At 38.0% G+C, this 21,154-nt stretch overlaps 1 protein-coding gene and 1 pseudogene across 1 annotated transcript in view; both read right to left on the reverse strand.

Moving 5' to 3' along the window:
- Positions 1–792: 792 nt before the first annotated feature.
- On the reverse strand, positions 793–3,749 carry LOC122700829 (annotated as a pseudogene).
- A 157-nt stretch (positions 3,750–3,906) lies between these two features.
- LOC122700830 (solute carrier organic anion transporter family member 6A1-like) overlaps positions 3,907–21,154 on the reverse strand; it is a 116,536-nt gene continuing 99,288 nt past the window's right edge. Inside the window, exons 13-14 of the mRNA XM_043913860.1 lie at positions 6,339–6,403; positions 3,907–4,052 (exon numbers count right to left, since the gene is read on the reverse strand). Coding sequence (XP_043769795.1) covers positions 3,907–4,052; positions 6,339–6,403 — 211 coding nt within the window. The remainder of the gene's footprint in view (positions 4,053–6,338; positions 6,404–21,154) is intronic.

Here is a 21,154-nt window from a genome sequence, read left to right on the forward strand (position 1 = left end):
TCATAATATTCCATTGTTGATGTTATCACAATTTATCCATTCCATTGTTTTACGACTATATATATATTTTTTAGCTTCCAGCATCTGTTTAAGCCTCACATTTTAGATTAACTACTTAATAATATTATAAATGTGAATGCACAGCCTGATAACTGGGAAACTAAATGACATAGATTTACTCATTATTTATGTAACCATACAAAATTTTATATGCAACAGGAGCTTTTATACTACAGAATCTGACCTTACAAACTAGCTTACATATAAAAGTTACTCTTTACTCATCTGTCCTAACCTAGAAAGTGTTGCACCAATGCTTTTTAAGATATTCTTAAAACAGATGAGTTCTCAAGACAAGCTTAACAAACCTGAAGAACCACCCTAGAAATACAAACCCATGAATAGAAAAACTGTTTCACCAGAAACAGGTTATGAACAACTGTTACCAAAGTAGAGTACTACAGGGAGTCACGGTGTTGACTGACCCAAAGAAGACACAGGTTTCTCACTAAGCTTTTTTTAATTGGGTCTCAAATTCTGTGACAGATTTTCGGTCAAGTTGTTTTCATTAAAAAGTACTGATTTTAAGAACTCATAACTTAAACTGTCACACACAAAACATATGGTCCACAAAACATTCTCCTTTCCTTCTGAAGGTTTTACGATGCACTATTATCATTTACCAGTCTTTCACTATTAAACTTAAATGGCCCACTGAGACAAACAGTTCTGAGGCCGTTCTTCCACCACTGATTAAGGCTTGGGGTGGCAGGTATTGGGGATAATATTCATTCAGCCTTCCTTCTGAGCTTTCTGGGCAGACTTGGTGACCCAGCTGCCTTCTTGCCCACAGTTTTGATGACACCCACAGCGACCGTCCGTCTCATGTCACGCACAGCAAAACGGCCCAAGGGAGGACAGTCAGAGACGCTCTAGACACACGTGGGCTCACCAGGAGCCATGTCAACAATGGCAGCATCGCCAGATTTCAAGGATGTAGGGCCATCTTCCAGCTTTTCCCCAGAATGACGATCAATCTTCTCCTTCAGCTCAGCAAACTTGCAAGCAATGTGAGCTGTGTGACAATCCAGCACAGGTGCATATCCAGCGCTGATCTGGCCTGGATGGTTCAAAACAATCCGCTGAGCCATGAAGCCAGCGCCTTCCATTGGTGGGTCGTTTTTGCTGTCACCCGCCACGTTGCCATGACGAACACCTTTGACAGACGTTCTTGCCATGGAAGCCAGCGTTGTCCCCGGGAAGGGCTTCACTCAGGGCTTCACGTGCATTTCTGCAGACTTCACTCCAGCTGTTACATTGACTGGAGCGAAGGCGACCACCACGCCAGGTTTGAGAGCACCAGTCTCCACGCGACCCCCAGGGACAGTACCGTACCACCAACTTTATAGACACCCTGCAGGGGCAAACGCAAGTGTCTGTCTGTTGGGCAAGTTGGTGGCAGGATGTAATCCAGAGCTTCAGGCTGGTGGTCCCATGGGTACTGCCATCCTTACGGGGGACTTTCCACCCCTTGAACCACGATGGCCTGTTAGCACTTGGCTCCAGGATGTTGTCACCGTTCCAGCCAGAAATTGGTGCAAATGCTACCGTGTCGGGGTTGTAGCCAATTTCCTCAGTGTAGGCACTGACTTCCTTAACAGTTTCCTTGTATCTCTTCTGGCTGTAGGGTGGCTGTGTGGAATCCACTTTAACTCCAGCAATGAGTGTTTCACACCCAGAGTGCAAGCCAGAAGGACACGCTCACGGGTCTGCCCGCTCTCGGAGATGCCGGCTTCAAATTCCCCGGCACCAGCAGCGACCGTCAGGACAGCACAGTCAGCCTGGGAGGCGCCTGGAATCACGTGTTTGATGAAGTCTCTGTCCCGGGGCATCAATGATGCTAACACAGCGCTTGCTGGCCTCAGATTTCCGCAGGGAGATAGCGAGGGTGATACCACGCTCACGAGCAGCTTTCAGTTTGTGCAAGACCCAGGCATACCTGGGAGCCCTTCCCTCTCGGCAGCCTCCTTCTCCAACTTTGCCGTTGTTCTCTTGTCGGTCCGCCGCACGTGTAGACCAGATGGCCAGTCGTGGTAGGCCTCCCTGAACCTATGTGCCTGATGACGACAATGCTGACGCGGTCTTTTCCTTTCCCGTTTTTGCTTAGGTTTAGCGGTGGTTTTCAAGACACCTGTGTCCCGGCAGCAGACCCGTGGCAAAAAAGTGTTTTATGACTCTTTGGTTATTCACTTTTCTGAAGAGTTCTTTCCAGTGTTTTGTTCACTTTTCTATTAAGTTATATATCCTTTATTTATTGTTGTTCTGTGGGAGTTTTTTTAAAATATATCTTAGTTATTAGTTCTTTTCCACCTTTTTACTTTTTCCACTGTCTTATAACATTGGGGTTGTCTCTTCTGTCTCTCAGTTGTGTCTTTGGGTGATCAAATTTTATTAATTTTAATTAATTTTAGAGCTTTTGTATCCTCCTTTATGCAGTCTTTTCCTACTTCAAGGTTGTGAATATATTCTACTGTTAATCCCTCACACTTAGATCTTCAGTGCATCTAGAAATGATTTTTGTGTATAACGTAAGGTAGGGATCAAGATACATTTTTTCAGATATGGAGATATAATCTATTACCCTTTATTTAAAAGACCACCTCCCCACCTCCCCCCATAGTGTCTCCTTTGTCGTTATCAGATGAGTGTGCAAGTATGGGTTTGTTTCTGGATTCTCTACTCTGTTCTATTGGTTAATGGGCTGACACTCACACTAATACCCTTTTGTATTGATTATTACAAGTTGATAGTAGGTTTTGATATCTGGTGGCATATACCTGTCAATTTTATTTCTTCTTTAAGATTCTTTGGATAAATCTTAGCACTTTGGCTTCCCATATGAATTTCAATTCCCTGTCAATTAAAAAAATTCCTTCTGGGATTCTGTGACCACACCAAGGCTATAAATTAATTTAGGAGAGGTGGCATTTTTAAATCTTCCTATCTGTAATTGTGATGCATTTTTTTTCATTTATTTAGGTTTTGATTTCCCACAAATAAATTTTATATTTGTCCATGTAGAGGCTTTATACAACTTTCAACAAATTTTTTCTGGGTACTTGATTCTTTAATATTACTGTATTTATCAGCTTATTTCTGTATTTGGTTGTGCACATGATTTCTGTGTATTGATTGTATATTAAGCAACTTTACTAAATTCATGTATTAATTCTAATACACTGTGTTTCTTAATTTGAGCGCTAATAATACATATGCTCACTTTATAAATACATGTTCAGCTATACATTTATAATATGTGCTCTTTCTTTATATTTTCTATAAAAAATTTACCAAAAAACTCAAACTTGATGAAGTTGCTTGATGAATTTCCTTGCTACCAAAGAGAATCAACAGACTGATAAAATACATTTTTCCTAACTTTTTTGAGTGACAAAACTTTTGAGGATCTGATGAATGCCACAGTCTTCCTCTATAGCAGATTTCCCACTGTACAAACAGAATTTTAGGATTTCAAAAATACACAAAGTTTAACGTGGGCTCCCAGGGTTCCTGGATTCCTTTTGAATAAGTTTTGCCCTCAATAGTGGTGTGCATAGAACTTTCTGTAACAGTGGCAGTGTTCTACATCTGCACTGTCCTACAGAGGGACTGGATGTTTAATTGCATTAGATTAACAGAAAACAACTTTAAATGTGATGCAGCCTTTCAAATACTTACATAAATTTCATAGTAATTTAGTGTCTAAAATATTTTGTATATAATAACATAAGGTTTCTTTAATAATTAAAGTATCCACTTGGTCTTAGTTTATTATGACTACACCTTACTCCAAACAGCCATAAGTTTTAAAAAACAATTTAACTTCTTGACATTCTTCAATAGATATCACTTACATACTCCTACCAATAGGTAGGCCATTTTTGTCTTGTAATAGATCCAACAATTTCCAGTGCTTCCACAGCGCTCAGTATCCCGAAAGATGCAAGAAGTTTCTCTTATTATTTTAAAAATTATTGGTCCAGGTATAGTCCCTATCAAAAATGCAATGATGATAAATTCTCCATGAAAACACTGTAGGCTGGAATCAGAATGATTTTTATCCCAAACTTAAACTTACATACTTAGTCATCATCACTCTAAACATACCATTTTAAGTTATCTAAGAATTTATTTCTTAATAGGATTGTTAAAAACTGGAAACACAGTTGTGTGTTTTTGAAAATCCTTATTCTTATAGATATTAAAAAAAAAACTAGCAGATTTTCTTCTTCTTAGAATGGTATGCATGCTCTTATTGAGTTCAGTGGTCCTCAACCTTTTTGTCATCAGGGACCAGTTTCCTGGAAGACAGTCCTCCCACAGATGGCGGCAGGGGATGGGGGTATGACTCAAGCACATTACATTTATTATGCCACCACTGATCTCACAGGAGGCAGAGGTCAGGTGGTCATGCGAGCAGTGGGGTATGACTGCAAATACAAAAGAAACTTCGCTTGCTCGGCCCAGTTCCTAACAGGCCACCAAACAGTACTGGTCCGTGACCTAAGAGTTGAGGACCCCTGATCTAGTTGACATCTCAACATGTTTGTTAATTTCTGAATTAAAAGTTAAGGAGAAAGTATTTAAAACAGAGATTCTAAATACTGATTTTGTGAATCCAATATATCTCCCAAAGATTTAAAATTCTGAAACTTTCAATGACTGAAAAATTAGTTTTGAAATGCAACATGTTATCTGTTATGTATCAAGATAGTGAGAGAAATAACTGCAAAAGTAAATGCTTAGGTATGTTTGTAGCAGCCCTAGCTTCAGAAGACCCCAAATCTAGAGGCATACTTGTGTGCTGCCTGAGAGAAATCTCTGTATACCCACAGAGAAAACATCTTCCCAGCAACAGTATCACTTTCAGATAAAAGTGAATGAAGTCTTTTAAAAAATGAATAAGTAAGTAAATAAATACCACTCCAAAGACATTAGAGCTAGGTTCTCAGAACTAACATATCTAGGTTCTCAGAACTAATGTATCTAATGACTGACCTTCTTGCTTAAGAAACTGTGAGTTCTCATGCATCGTGACTGTTTTGATGCCTGTCAAAGAAAGCTACCCATCACCAGATTTCCCAATCCCAGGGAGTGCTGGCACTCTGTCTACAATTGCTCAAAGTGAAATGAGGCCTATTAACCCCTTTTTTTTTTTAAATTTCCCACCATGTTTTTTCCAATCCATGATAAATCTTTATGACACTAACTCCAAGTATATCTTGGATAAGTTGATTTCTCTTTTTCATTACAGCCCCCAGAATCCAATTTAATATAACTCAGACTAAGACTTCAGCAAACACATTTATCTTTTATAAATACTTCTCTCCAGCAGCAAAGTTATCTTTTCAATGTAAATCAGGTAACATCTACCATCTGCTTAAATTTTCTGATAGCTAGAGACAGTCATATCTAAAAGATCATCACCTTGTTCCACCCTCTCTCATTCAAAAATGCACCAGGCTCACTGGCTTCGTTTCTGAGGTAGAAAACTATGCACTTGCTCTTTCTTATGCTTCATCTACAATTCAGAATCTATCTTTATCCACTGGATTTTTCTCAATTAAAATAGCTATTTTGAACCCTGAATACTGATCTAAGAATTTCTCTGATTCCCCATTAGAGCCACACTTAAATTTTTCTACATTCTTGATTCTAATTACTATTGTCTCTGTCCTAAACCCAGTCTAATCATGTTTCCTTACCCCATCAATATTTTAAGTCAACTTCTTGAATCAGAGCTCCTAATATAGTCTTAATGTGGACTTGAGAGTTAGTTTTTGCACTTTAAGAAAGCCTGAAGTACAGAGTGCATCACCATCAGAAAAATCAATTTGTTCTTTGTATGTAAATCTTTTAAAACATCAGATACAGTATCTTAGGTAATGAAAAAAATCTAAAGCACTAATCTAGGTTAATGACTTCTCAAACACCCAAGAATGTAGAATATAGTTTCTGTGCTTATATGTGCTTTGTTTCAGCTTACCAAACCATTTGCATAAGCTTGAAAAACATATTTCTGATCAAAAAGATTTTCTTCTAGTTGAGTAAAAAATTAACACACATTTTATATGACAAGATGGATTTACATTAAGTATTATCTTTTTATACTGTCTCCTAAATTCTGTAAAGCATCTCCCCTATTCACTTGTTTTGTGTCAGTTTATCACTGTTATCATTATTATTTGTTTGAAATTCTACATATACATGTTGGCACGTATAAATCAAAAGAGAAACAATTCAATTCAATTCAATAATAGATTGCCAAAAATCCATACCACATATTCTCAAAATCACAAAGGTCATACCCATGGCCAGATGACGCTGTTTGTCAGACATAATCCTGTAAGCAGATAGCAATGACATCATCAAAACAGCATCATTATTAGCTGTAGAGAATGCTTGCTAGGTTCAGGGCTAATTTTTTTCCCCCCTGTGCATCCATTAGACCAAGAATCGTTAGCCAGTTGACAGATTTCAATCTGGTTGAATTAATTACCATTTCCCCATATTCTGCCCTTTGCCAACCAACTTTAAAACTTCCTGCACTTCTCAAGGAGGAAGCATTTATGGCCCAAACTCTCTGCTCCAGTCTTTGCTGGAAAAAAATGTAGCACTGCCTTTCCTACCTTCTCATTTTTCACTCTGTGGGGCAGTTGTCTCAGATGTCTTCGTTTTGTCCCCATGAGATTCGTTCTCTACCTTCCTCTCCCTTGCTCTCTGCCTTGGGAAGCTGACTCGAATGGACTACATCAGGAGGTTCTCTTGCCCCTTGCTACCGATTGGGTTCTGCCAATGCCGTGCTCCAGAGTGAGAAAGGAAAGGGGCGTGAAGGTCTTCAGACCCAGGTTTCCTCTCTGAAGAGTTTCCCACGTTGACTGGGTCCCACGGCAAAGCAGTCCCCTCTACAGGTCTCTCCTCTTCCTACCCTTGTTCCCCTTGGGTGTGGGGCAGTAAGAGACCCGAAGCTCTATACTGTGGGATGCCTTATACCCTGCCCACATTTTAAATAGCCACATTATTCAACCTTACTTGTTCTAGTTGGAGAGTGCCATCTCTTTTCTGTTGGAAATCTAAATTTTACCCTCACTATTCAAAAGTTGAAATAAATGAAAAAATTACTTTCTAAAAAATATATAAAGAATGAAGGTCTCTGTACTTTGTTTGGGTCAAACCAAGTATTTGTTTTAAAAAGAAATCGTAATGCATAATGTCATATAGTAGTAGTTTGGAAAATAAACTAAAATAAAATAAAAATAATTAACCTCTGAACATTTTCGAAAGTAAAAAAATCAAAGCTACATTTAAATGGATATTTGTAACAAATCCTATGCTTATCCTTTATTTCCTTGTTCTGGAACTTGAATAATAAACAAACATGACCACTATTGTCACCTAGAAATGACTCAGTGTATTAAAATGCAGCATTTGTACAGTATTTTATGACTCTTTTGTAAAAAGTCGGATAACTCCACCTGTATCAACCTGGTAAAAATACATACTCTTCTCTCAAATGTTTACTACTAGGAAAATGAAAACAAATTTACCAATTCTTAAAGGATAATGATGTTTTTAAATAAAAAATAATTCAACTGTTATTATGAGCAGATTCATTAAAGACATATAAAGGAAGTAAAGTGAATTTTTTTGGTATTTTGTCTAAGGTGTAAGGCTGTGATAAGATGGTTTAAGAATTTCATGGAATAAACAAAACATTTATTACTAATCTTCCAAAATGGAACAGGCAGTTTCCAATATCTCAGATGACTTCTAAATTTATATTTTCAGCCCATATCTTTCTTAAGTTCTAGACTTCAGTTCCTATCTTACACAAAAGTTGCACCCCCCTGGTGTCCCCTATCCCAAGAAGTAGAATCATCATCCATGCAGCTTTCAAGCCCAAAATCTAGAATGAGGCATGCTTAAAAGAGTATCCTTTCCCTCATTCATCAAATCAATAATAAAATACTGTGATTTTTAAAAATAACTTTTTTGATAACTTTATCTGACTTTCTTAATCTCTAATTCCACTGATCTATTCCAAGCATGTACTTTTTTTGCCTGAAGAAAATGAAACAATTTCCTAACTTATCTTTCCAAATGATTTTTAATCCCTTCAGCCCACTCTCTACATAGAGCCACAGTGATTTTTTTAAGGTAAAATTTTGATTATTTAATTGCCCCACTAGGATCCTTCAATGGCTCATCAGTCTCATTGCACACCACCTCACAACTTTTGCCTTTGTCATCCTCTTTAAACATTCTATCACACGACACTCTTATAAAGCTGTTTCTTGCATTCAGCTCAGAGTCTTTGCATATACTGTTCCCACTGTGGGAAATTCTCATCTCCCACCTTGTAGGACTTAGTTAAAATGTGATTTCTTTAAGGATACCCTCTCTGAATCCCCAGACTAATTAAGATTGTCCTGTAATTTTCTCTTGGCATTCTTCTACAATCAGAGAAGCAGGGACCTGGTCACTTCTATTCCTCTTTCAGTTCACCTTTTTCCCTGAAAGTGCTCATCCACCTTCTAGCTTAAATCCATGGTACCTATCACAGGTAAGGAGAATAGCTAGACATGTTAAAATAATGAGGAATGGAAGGGAAAGACATGATGAACTAACTTTTCTTCATGAGCACCCTGATGGAGAGAGAACTGACAAATCATACTTCTCTGTTTAGACTGAAGCCTCACAGCTTCAGACGGGTCAAATTTGTCCGGAGGAAAAGGAATGTTGTCCTTCTTTGTTGCTGTTCTGTCACCAAGTTGTGTCCGACCCTTTTGCAACCCCTTGGGCTGTAGCCCACCAGGCTCCTCTTTCCACAGGATTCTCCAGGCAAGAATACTGGAGTGGGTTACCATTTCCTTCTCCAAGGGATCTTCATGACCTAGAGATCGAACCTGCGTCTCCTGCATTGGCAGGCAGATTCTTTACCGCTGAGCCACCAGAGAAATGCTACCCCTCATCAAGAACTGGTAAGAACATCAGGGTCAGTTCTAGATCCCTATTACATCTCTAAAAGCCCTGCTCTCTCTGGAATTTTAATCCCTCTAGTCCTCTGCCACCTTATGCCCTTAATATATTTAATTCAGCTTTTCTAGTGATCTTCTGAAAGAGCACTGGCCTGCTGCAAAGTATTTCATCCTACATCACTTCCATGACATGAATTATTACTTGATCATGACTTCACAATTTAGGTATTTGACTCTATTATTGTATTTTAAAAAATAAATTTTGTGGAATTTGTATTATAACTATATGCTTTGGAAAGCTATAAAAAGAGCACATACTGGAGAGACATGCTTGTTTATACCCCTGCTCTCATCTACTCCCTTGATGCACTTAATTAGAATTTTACTTTTGTTGTATTAAATTCCTACAGGGGTTGAGATCTATTTCTAAACCTCATGTCATTCTAGTCATGAATCAACACTACACAGCTTCAGTGTTGAGTCTTTATGTTGCATTTAGCTTATGAGGATAAGCCTGTTATTCGTGCCTCTTTGTTTCAGATTCCCAAATCACTCTTGTTTATTATTTTTCCAAAAAAACTTTAAAATCAGGTTTTACACTTCAATAATTCTATTGGTATTTTCAGTATCACACTAAAATTACACATTAACTTAAAGAGAATTGATATATTGGTGGTGGTAGGTCTTCCTACTCAATAATTGGAGATATACCCTTCCAAATTGTTCAGGTCAGTTTTTGTGACACTCAAGTGTGTTTTGTTTTATTTTGAAATTATTATTTATCTTTGAATAACTTGAAACTCACAGGTGGTTGTAAAAATATTAATAGCACAAAGCATCCTGTGTACCCTCACCTAGCATCAGTGAACGGTGGAATCTTATATAACTGTAATTATAATATTAAAGCTAGGAAACTGACATTGACTCATTGCTGTTAACCAGACTATAGACCTTAATTTATTTTCATTTTTCAGGTAATAAAGGTTAACTTTTTTAACTGAATTCGTGTGTGTGTGTGTTTGTGTGCGTGTAGCTCAATGTATCTGTTATTTTTTATTCTGTTACCTTACTAAATACTTAGTTAAATGTAATGGCTATTATTTCTAATACAGTGTAAAAAAGAACTGGTAATATTGCTCTTAGAAGTTCTATTGTGGCTGGGTAGATAAGTACTGGAGTTCAAATCTCACCAAAAGTGAAGGATCCTATATTTAACATACTTTTCTTTCAATTAAATCCTCCTTAAAGACTATACCCTAGTATCAGTCTTAAAATTGATAAGGTCTTTAAAAAACTTATGTGGAGAAGGAAATGGCAACACACCCCAGCATTCTTGCCTGGAGAATCCCATGGACAGAGGAGACTGGTGGGCTACAGGCCATGGGGTCACAAAGAGTCAGACATGACTGAGCAACTGATACTACTACTTAAAAAACTTAACCCTATCATCAGCTCAGCTAAGTTTTTGCTTGGCTTACAGGAAACTGTTCCTATCTAACCTTTCTTTAAAAAGCTATTGTAAAATATTTTTGGAGTTATTAACATTCAGAGTCTCTATTAATTTTGGTGCACAAAATCTCACATATGATTAAAAATAAGTACAGGAGTTTTAAGAGACAGAGTCAAGAGAAAAACTGAAATTTAATAATTCTACAGAATATTCAGATACTAGATATCTGACAGATATTTTAAATTTAGGGGACTAATAAGTCCAAGGAAACAGATGACAAGGTAGAGAATATTATCAGAGAACTAGTCTATTAAAAAGAAATAAAATTCTATAACATAATAGTACACTAATTATAATGAACTCATGAATTTAAAAGCTAATTAGATACAAAGACAGCTAGAATTAGTAACCTAGGGTACGTAACTGAAAAGGCAGGTGGAAATATGATTAATACATTGGAGATCAGTGAAAAAACTTAGGCTGAAGCACAGAACATAAAAACCAATGAAACGGAAAGTGAAACTGAGAAGATACATGGATATGGTAAAAGGTTTACAATTTGTGTAACTGATATCCAAAAGGTAAGCAGACTGAAAATGGAGCAGAAGCAGTACGTGAAGAGATAATAGTTAGGTGTTTTCCAAAACCAATGGAAGATGCTGTGGTAGATAATTACTTGAGATGGCTATCATTGATTCATTTTCCCCCTAAGACATGCACGTTGCTCCTGACCTCAAGAAGTGGAATCTATTCACCCTCCTTTTGAAACATGACTTTTTGGACAAACAATGCAGAAGAGCGCATTCTTGGACTTTCAACCTGGATCAAATGAAGCCTTGCAGTTTATGCTTGTAGCTTATGCCTGTGTCTCTTAGAACGCTAAAACTTGGGATGTTCCCTTTTGGAATGCTTGCACTTTGTTAGCAGACATTTAAGTTACAGAGCAAAGCCACTTGGCAACAGCCCCACCTATGCTCCTAGCAAAATTCAGCCTAAATTATAAGCCATCTGGGAAATCTAGCCCAGTCATGCTATCAGACAACTCAAATGTTAGGTGTCATCTGACCCCAAACTCAAGAGAAACCTCAAGCAAGAACCATTCTGTTGAGACCAGTCAACTCACAGAACCATGAAACATGAGGAAAAAATGTTGTTAAGTGATTAAATTTGGGATGGTTTGTTACTGCTCTGGACTGACTTCCCTTCAAAATTTATATGCTGAAATTCTACCCTAGTACTTTAGAATGTAGTCAAATTAGAGACAGGGTTTTACAGAGACAGTTAAGTTAAAATGAGGTCAGTTGGGTAGGCCCTAATCCAATAGAACTGGCATTCTTATAAGAAGAGAGAATCTGGACGAAGACATTCACAGAGTGAAGATAATATGAAGACTCAGGGAAAGACAGCATTGAAAGGCATACTTGGAAGTATGAGAAAAAATACATATATCAAGACTTCTGGGATGCATCTAAATTTATACTTGGGTAGAAAAGGCGTACATACCAATACACAGAAGACATAGGGTGAATAAGCAGAAGCAAAATGATAGAAATTATAAAGATAAAAGAAGAACGGTTCATTAGCCACATACACACACATTCAAATTTTAATTTAAGATATTCTCACAAATAAATTCTAGGCCCAGGTACATCACAAATAATTTCTTCCAAAGATTTGATTAAAACATAATATTTACCATACATGCATAAAAATAGTCCAGATATTTAGAGGAAATACTTCTCAAATTATTTTATGAAACCAGATTAATAATGATGCCCAAACCTAACAATCACATTGATAAGAAGGAAAATTCTAAGACAAATTAAAAAAAAAAAGACAACCTTATTCTTGAAAATGGGGCTTCGCAGGTGGTGCAGTGATAAAGAATCCACCTGACTGAAGGAGACATAAAAGACGTGGGTTCGATCCCTAGGTCAGGAAAATCCCCTGGAGGAGGAAATGGCAACCCACTCCAGTATTCTTGGGGCTTCCCTTGTGGCTCAGCTGGTAAAGTATCCGCTTGCAATGCAGGAGATCTGGGTTGATCCCTGGGTTGGGAAGATCCCTAGAGAAGGGAAAGGCTACCCACTCCAGTATTCTGGTCTGGAGAATTCCATGGACTGTATAGTTCATGGGGTCACAAAAAGTCAGACAGGACTGAACGACTTTCACTTTCTAAGGACTCTACAAAAAAACCTGCAACCTGTCACAGTAATGAACTTTTATCTCCCTCTAGTGATAGCCTTTAGCGATCAATCATGTAAAGATAAAAATAGCTTCAGCTTGCCAGCAGGGAGCATAATTCTTTTGAAGCAACTTTGCAGCCTTGTGGGTTTTGCCTTTACAAACACCTGCATTTTATCTTCTTCTTGGAACACATTTCAACTCTTGCTCAAAGCAATGTCTTCAGAACTGGAATTCTCAGACCCCAAATAAAGCCTTTATTTCTTCCCAGTTCTACTGTGGTGAATTTTCTTCTACATTGTATACAAAATCTGAAGTAATCTACCAACTAACTATTAGAATTAACATGAATGCAGTCACAGGATACAAGATAAAAGCACAAGAATAAATTCATTTTCCTTCAAACCAGTAATAAACAAGTATATTACACTATACTATGCTATACTAAATATGAAAAACAGTTACCTCGGAATGAATCTATTGAAGGAGGTTTAAGACCTCCACTTTGGAAAAGAAAATTATGAAGCATTATTGGAGAAATACATGAAAATTTAAACAAATGAAGGAATCATACTTCACTGATTTATCAAGCGACTCAGTGTGGTAAGTAGAGCAATGCTCCCAAATTGAATCAAAGACATTCCAAACCAAATCTCAGCATTTTTTTTATTAGACATTGAATAGGTGATTTTAATCACCTAGAAATACAAAGTAATGTGCAAAATTCTCCAAGCCAGGCTTCAACAGTACATGAACTGTGAACTTCCAGATGTTCAAGCTGAATCTGGAAAAGGCAGAGGAACCAGAGATCAAATTGTCAACATTTGCTGGATCATAGAAAAAGCAAAGCATTACAGAAAAATATCTACTTCTGCTTTATTGACTATGCCAAAGCTTTTGACTGTGTGGATCATTAAAAACTGTTGAAAATTCTGAAAGAGATGGGAACACCAGACCACTTGACCTGCCTCTTGAGAAACCTGTATGCAGGTCAGGAAGCAACAGTTAGAACTGGACATGGAACAACAGCCTGGTTCCAAATAGAGAAAGGAGTACGTCAAGGCCGTATATTGTCACCCTGCTTATTTAACTTATATGCAGAGTACATCATGAGAAACGCTGGGCTGGAGGAAGCACAAGCTGGAATCAAGATTGCCGAGAGAAATATCAATAACCTCAGATATGCAGATGACACCACCCTTATGGCAGAAAGCGAAGAAGAACTAAAGAGCCTCTTGATGAACGTGAAAGAGGAGAGAGAAAAAGTTGGCTTAAAGCTCAACATTCAGAAAACTAAGATCCATAGCATCCAATCCCATCACTTCATGGTAAATAGATGGGGAAACTGTGGAAACAGTGACAGACTTTATTTTTGGGGCTCCAAAATCAGCAGATGGTGACTGCAGTCGTGAAATAAAAGACGACTGTTCCTTGGAAGAAAAGTTATGACCAATCTAGACAGCATAGTAAAGAGTAGAGACATTACTTTGCCAACAAAGGTCCGTCTAGTCAAGCCTGTGGTTTTTCCAGTGGTCATGTATGGGTGTGAGAGTTGAACTGTGAAGAAAGTTGAGTGTCGAAGAATTGATGCTTTTGAACTGTGGTGTTGGAGAAGACTCTTGAGAGTCCCGTGGACTGCAAGGAGATCCAACCAGTCCATCCTAAAGGCGATCAGTCCTGGGTGTTCATTGGAAGGACTGATGCTGAAGTTGAAACTCCAATACTTTGGCCACCTGATGAGAAGAACTGACTCATTGGAAAAGACCCTGATGCTGGGAGGGATTGGGGGCAGGAGGAGAAGGGGACGACAGAGGATGAGATGGTTGGATGGCATCACCCACTTAATGGACATGAGTTTGGGTGGACTCCCGGAGTTGGTGATGGACAGGGAAGCCTGGCGTGCTGCAGTCCATGGGGTCACAAAGAGTCGGACACGACTAAATGACTGAACTGAACTGAATCTCACAGATGGGCTTATGATGAATACTGATATAAATATTCACAAAAAAATATAGAAGAATTAAGACAGCGCAATGTTGATACAAGGATGCTCAAATAAACCAATGGAACAGAACACAGTGTAAAAATAGATCACATATATAAAGTCTACTGGTGTGTGGCTGTGGGGAAAAGACAGCTTTTAAATCAATGCTGTTGAGTCAATTAGTATCCATACAAAAAAAGATGAACTTGGATCCCAACTGTATACAAAAAGTATCTTCCCAGTTGAATTGTTGAGTTTATAATCTTTTATTAAAATAACACAAGAAGTACCCTCGTGACTTTGATTAGGCAAAGATTTCTTTAAAAGAACATTAAAAATTTATTTCACTCAAAGGATGCCATTATCAGAGTCAAAAGGAAAGTTATAGAGTTGAAGATACTTGTCATGACCAATGGCTTCCCACATTTGGAGTATATAAAGAATATATAAAAAGCTCCTTCAAGTCAACAATAAAAAAGATAGACAACCTAGTGTAAAAACAGATAAAAGAACTGAAAACAGATTTGACAAAATTGCATAGTCATGCAAGAATACACAGAAGAACTGTACAAAAAAGATCTTCATGAAGATTATCTTCAGATAATCATGATGGTGTGATCACTCACCTAGGGCCAGACATCCTGGAATGTGAAGTCAAGTGGGCCTTAGAAAGCATCACTACGAACAAAGCTAGTGGAGATGATGGAATTCCAGTTAAGCTATTTCAAATCCTGAAAAATGATGCTGTGAAAGTGCTGCATTCAATATGTCAGCAAATTTGGAAAACTCAGCAGTGGCCACAGGACTGGAAAAGGTCAGTTTTCATTCCAATCCCAAAGAAAGGCAATGCCAAAGAATGTTCACACTGCCACACAATTGCACTCATCTCACATGCTAGTAAAGTAATGCTCAAAATTCTCCAAGCCAGGCTTCAGCAATACGTGAACCATGAACTTCCAGATGTTCAAGCTGGTTTTAGAAAAGGCAGAGGAACCAGAGATCAAACTGCCAGCATCTGCTGGATCATTGAAAAAGCAAGAGAGTTCCAGAAAAACATCTATTTCTGCTTTATTGACTATGCCAAAGCCTTTGACAGTGTGGATCACAATAAACTGTGGAAAATTCTTAAAGAGATGGGAATACCAGACCATTTGACCTGCCTCTTGAGAAACCTATATGCAGGTCAGGAAGCAACAGTTAGAACTGGACATGGAACAACAAACTGGTTCCAAATAGGGAAAGGAGTACATCAGGGCTGTATATTGTCACCCTGCTTATTTAACTTATATGCAGAGTACATCATGAGAAATGCTGGGCTGGAGGAAGCATAAGCTGGAATCAAGATTTCCAGGAGAAATATCAATAACCTCAAATATGCAGATGACACCACCCTTATGGCAGAAAGTGAAGAGGAACTAAAAAGCCTCTTGATGAACATGAAAGAGGAGAGTGAAAAAGTTGGCTTAAAGCTCAACATTCAGAAAATTAAGATCATGGCATCTGGTCCCATCACTTCATAGGAAATAGATGGGGAAACGTGGAAACAGTGTCAGGCTTTATTTTGGGGGGCTCCAAAATCACTGCAGATGGTGATTGCAGCCATGAAATTAAAAGACACTTACTCCTTGGTAGGAAAGTTATGACCAACCTAGATAGCATATTAAAAAGCAGAGACATTACTTTGCCAACAAAGTTCTGTCTAGTCAAGGCTATGGTTTTTCCAGTGGTCATTATGGATATGAGAGTTGGACTGTGAAGAAAGCTGAGCGCCGAAAAATTGATGCTTTTGAACTGTGGTGTTGGAGAAGACTCTTGAGAGTCCCTTGGACAGCAACGAGATCCAACCAGTCCATCCTAAAGGCGATCAGTCCTGGGTGTTCATTGGAAGGACTGATGTTGAAGCTGAAACTCCAATACTTTGGCCACTTCATGTGAAGAGTTGACTCATTGGAAAAGACCCTGATGCTGGGAGGGATTGGGGCAGGAGGAGAAGAGAATGAGATGGTTGGATGGCATCACCGACTCGATGGACATGGGTTTGAGTAAGCTCCGGGAGTTGGTGATGGACAGGGAGGCCTGGAGTGCTGCAGTCCGTGGGGTCGCAAAGAGTCGGACTCAAATGAGTGACTGAACTGAACTGAATGGCTAATGAATAAAAGAAAATGTGTTCAACAATATTAGTCATATGAATAAGGAAATTAAGATTACAATGAAATATCAACAGTTACACAACAGTAGACTGTTAGAAGAACTTATGCACTTCTGTAAATACTTTAAAAATTTATTAGAATGCTTAACAAACTATGATTCATCATTTCTCTTTATACATGTACTCTACAGAAATGTATTCATTTTTTCCAAAAGACAAGTAAAAGCGTGTTCATAGAAATAGTAATCATATTAGCCTAAAGTGGAAACAACATTAACTATAGAAAGAATAAATTTTAGTATATTCACACAATGGACTACTATAAAACCATACTGTACAATATGGTAATTATTACCCACATGTGCCTACTTAAATTTAAGTCAGTTAAAACTAAGTAAATTTAGAGCACAGTGCTTCATTCACACTGACTGCATTTCAAATGCACAATAGCACATGTGGCCAGAGGCTATAGTGGACATCAGAGATACAGAACATTTCCATCATTTTAGAAAATCTGGTTGGATAGCACTGCAATAGAGCAAGAAAAGTGAGTTTCTGCTATATGCAACTATATGAATGACTTGTAAGCACGTCGTTGAGTAACGAAATGCAGACACAAATAACTATGTGCTGTATCTTCCTGTTTCTGCATAACGTTCAAAAACAGGACAAATGAACCTATTCATTGCAGAAGTCAAGAGAGTGGTAATCTTAGGGAGTAAGGATTTAGATAAGAAAGGAGGCAGAGGCAAAGTTTTTGAAATAGTTGAATTATCTGTTTCTTGAGCTGGACTCTGGTTACATAGATGTCTTCACTTTGTAAAAATCTATCAATCTACACTGGCAATTTAGCACAGTCTTCTGAAAATGTACTATGCGTCAATAAAATGTCTGTACAAATAATAGCAATATTTCCTGCATATATCCATATACAAATTGTTTATAACTGTAGGATAGTTTTTTGATGACGAAATAATGAGCTCACGTTTTCTTTCCTTGAGGATCTTTTGTTTGACTAGTTTTCGGGAGATGAAAGCTACCAATGAGAAATTTGATTCAAAACATTTTTGAGTTCTCTCTTTTTTAGATGACAAAAGGACTTTTTCTTCATTTTTTTTCCTTTATTTTTATTAGTTGGAGGCTAATTACTTCACAACATTGCAGTGGGTTTTGTCATACATTGACATGAATCAGCCATGGAGTTACTTTTCTTCATTTTTAAATCCAATAATTTTACCACAGTATATCTCAATGTTGAGATATTAGATACTCCTTAAGAACTGACAGCAAGGCAAATTATAACCAACCAAGATATAATTGGATAAATTTTGATAAAAGATCTGGTTACTACCATCAAGTACCTTAAACTTCTTATGTTAAACTACTTAGATTTAAAGTAAGTAGCCTCCAACTAATAAAAATAAATGGAAAAAAAAAGAAACTACTTAGATTTAACCACATACATTAGCTGGTATACTTAATTAACTAATTTATTCTAGAACTAAGACTAATACTAAGCTGAGCATAAGGGTGGAAAAACAAAATGAAATAATAATATCGCTTGTCTCCCCATCTATTAGCTATTGGGCAGCCATCAAGTTTTCCTTCTTTTGATCTTTACCCTGTTTACTTCTCCAATTTCTGTTAGTTGTATGTGTACACTGGATCTCCTTTTCCTATCTTCTAAATCTGTCTCTTTTCACTAATACATTTCTTACTCTTATTTTATATTCTCCATCCTTCCCCTTCTATGCCACATTTTTGTGGTTGTTCAGTAGCTAAGCCGTGTCCAACTCTCTGCGACCCTATGGACTGCAGCACGCCAGGCCTCCCTATCCTTCACCGTCTCCTGGAGCTTGCACAAACCCATGTCCATTGAGATGGTGATGCCATCCAACCATCTCACCCTCTGTCGTCCCCTTCTCCTCCTGCCTTCAATGTTTCCCAGCATCAGGGTCTTTTCCAATGAGTCAGTTCTTCCCATCAGGTGGTCAAAGTATTAGAGCTTCAGCATCAGTCCTTCCAGTGAATAGTCAGGATTGATTTCTTTTGACTGGTTTGATCTCCTTGCTGTCCAAGGGACTCAAGAGTCTTCTTCAACCACAGTTCAAAAGCATCAATTCTTTGGCGCTCAGCTTTCTTTATAGTCCAACTCTCACATCCATACATGACTACTGGGAAAACCATAGCTCTGACTAAACAGACTTTTGTCAGCAAAGTGCTGTCTCTGCTTTTTAATACACTGTCTAGGTTGGTCATAGTTTTTCTTCCAAGGGGCAAACATCTTTTAATTTCATAGCTGTGGTCACTGTCCACAGTGATTTTGGAGCCCAAGAAAATAAAATCTATCACTGCCTCCATGTTTCCCCCTTCTATTTGCCATGAAGTGATGGACTGGGTAGTGTGATTTTAGTTTTTTGAATGTTGAGTTTTAAGCCAGCTTTTGCACTCTCCTCTTCTACCCTCATCAAGAGGCTTTTTAGTTCCTCTTCACTTTCTGTCATTAGAGTGGTATCATGTGCATATCTGAGAGTGTTGAGATTTTTCCTGGTAATCTTGATTCCAGCTTGTGAGTCATACAGCCAAGCATGTCACACAATGTACTCTGCAAGGAAGTTAAATTAGCAGGGTAACAGTATACAGCCTTGACATACTCCTTTCCCAATTTTGAGCTGATCCATGTTCCACATCCCATTCTAACTGTTGCTTCTTGTCCTGCATACAGGTTTCTCAGGAGACACGTAAGGTGGTATGGCATTCCCATCTTTCTAAGAATTTTCCACAGTTTGTGGTGATCCACACAAAGGCTTTAGCACAGTAAATGAAGCAGATTTTTTTTTTAATTCCCCTGCTTTTTCTATGATCCAAAGGATATTGGTAATTAGATTTCTGGTTCCTCAGTTCAGTTCAGTCACTCAGTCATGTATGACTCTTTGCAACCCCATGGACCGCAGCACGCCAGGCCTCCCTGTCCATCACCAACTCCCAGAGCTAACTCAAACCCATGTCCATGGAGTCAGTGATGCCATCCAACCATCTCATCCTCTGTCGTCCCCCTCTCCTCCTGCCTTCAACCTTTCCCAGCATCAGGGTCTTTCCCAGTGTGTCAGCTCTTGGCATCCTCTGCCTTTTCTAAATCCAGCTTGTATATCTCGAAGTTCTTGGTTCATGTACTATTGAAATCTAGTTTGAAGGATTTTGAGAATCACCTTGCTTCATGAGCACAACTGTATCATAGTTGGACTGTTCTTTGGCATTGCCTTTCTTTTGGGATTGGAATGAAAACTGACCTTTTCCAGTCCTGTGACCACTGCTCAGTTTTCCAAATTTGTTGATATATTGAGTGCAGAACTTCTACAGCATCATCTTTTAAGATTTGAAATAGCTGGAATTCTATCACCTCCACTAGCTTTGTTTGCAGTAATGCTTCCTAAGGCCCACTTGACTTCACATTCCAAGATGTCTGGCTCTGGGTGAGTGACCACACCATCGTGGTTATTTGGGTCATTAAGAACTTTTTTTTTTTTTTTTACTGTTCTTCTGTGTATTCTTGCCACCTCTTCTTAATAACTTTTGCTTCTAATAGGTCCATATTGTTTCTGTCCTTTATTGTGCCCATCTTTGCATGAAATGTTCCCTTGGTATTTCCAATTTTCTTGAAGAGATCTCTAGTCTTTCCCATTCAATTGTTTTCTGCTATTTCTCTGCACTGTTCACGTAAGAAGGCTTTTTTATCTCTCCCTGCTGTTCTCTGGAACTCTGCATTCAGTTAACATATAGTTACGCTTATATTTTTATTGGATTCATGGTAACACTGTTCTCAAGCATTTTCACTGTCTATAGTAAAGTAATGCTTAATAACTTTCATTTATTTCACTACAATTATTTCATACGTAGGAAGGAACTCTTCTTTTTTTTTCCATTTTTACCTAACTATATTTGAATGAAATACATTTTCTTAAACTAGAGGCAGATAGTTATGGGAATGGAACATGCAATAGGTTTCCAAGCTTCAAAACTGAAGAGATCTTCTCTGATCTCTTTAATATAGTCCCTATGTTTTAATATAGGGTTTTAAAATATGTTTTAATATAGTCCCTATGTGTGTTTACACCTTCTCCACCCCTGCAAACCTGGCCTGCTTGAAAAGAAATTCTATTGCCAGCTCTGAGTTTCTGAGATCTCTTCATGTTTCTTGCTTTCCAAGGTTATGTATTCATTTATAGAAGGTACATTTTGCTGGCACTTTTTGAGATCTGCTGTCTGGACCTCCTAGGCATTTTGCAAAGCTTTTCTCCCATTCTTTCTGAAAATAATCTGCCCTAACTTATCTACCTAGGTCTTACTCC

The sequence above is a fragment of the Cervus elaphus genome, chromosome 9 (assembly GCF_910594005.1).
Source record: "Cervus elaphus chromosome 9, mCerEla1.1, whole genome shotgun sequence".
NCBI lineage: Eukaryota > Metazoa > Chordata > Mammalia > Artiodactyla > Cervidae > Cervus > Cervus elaphus.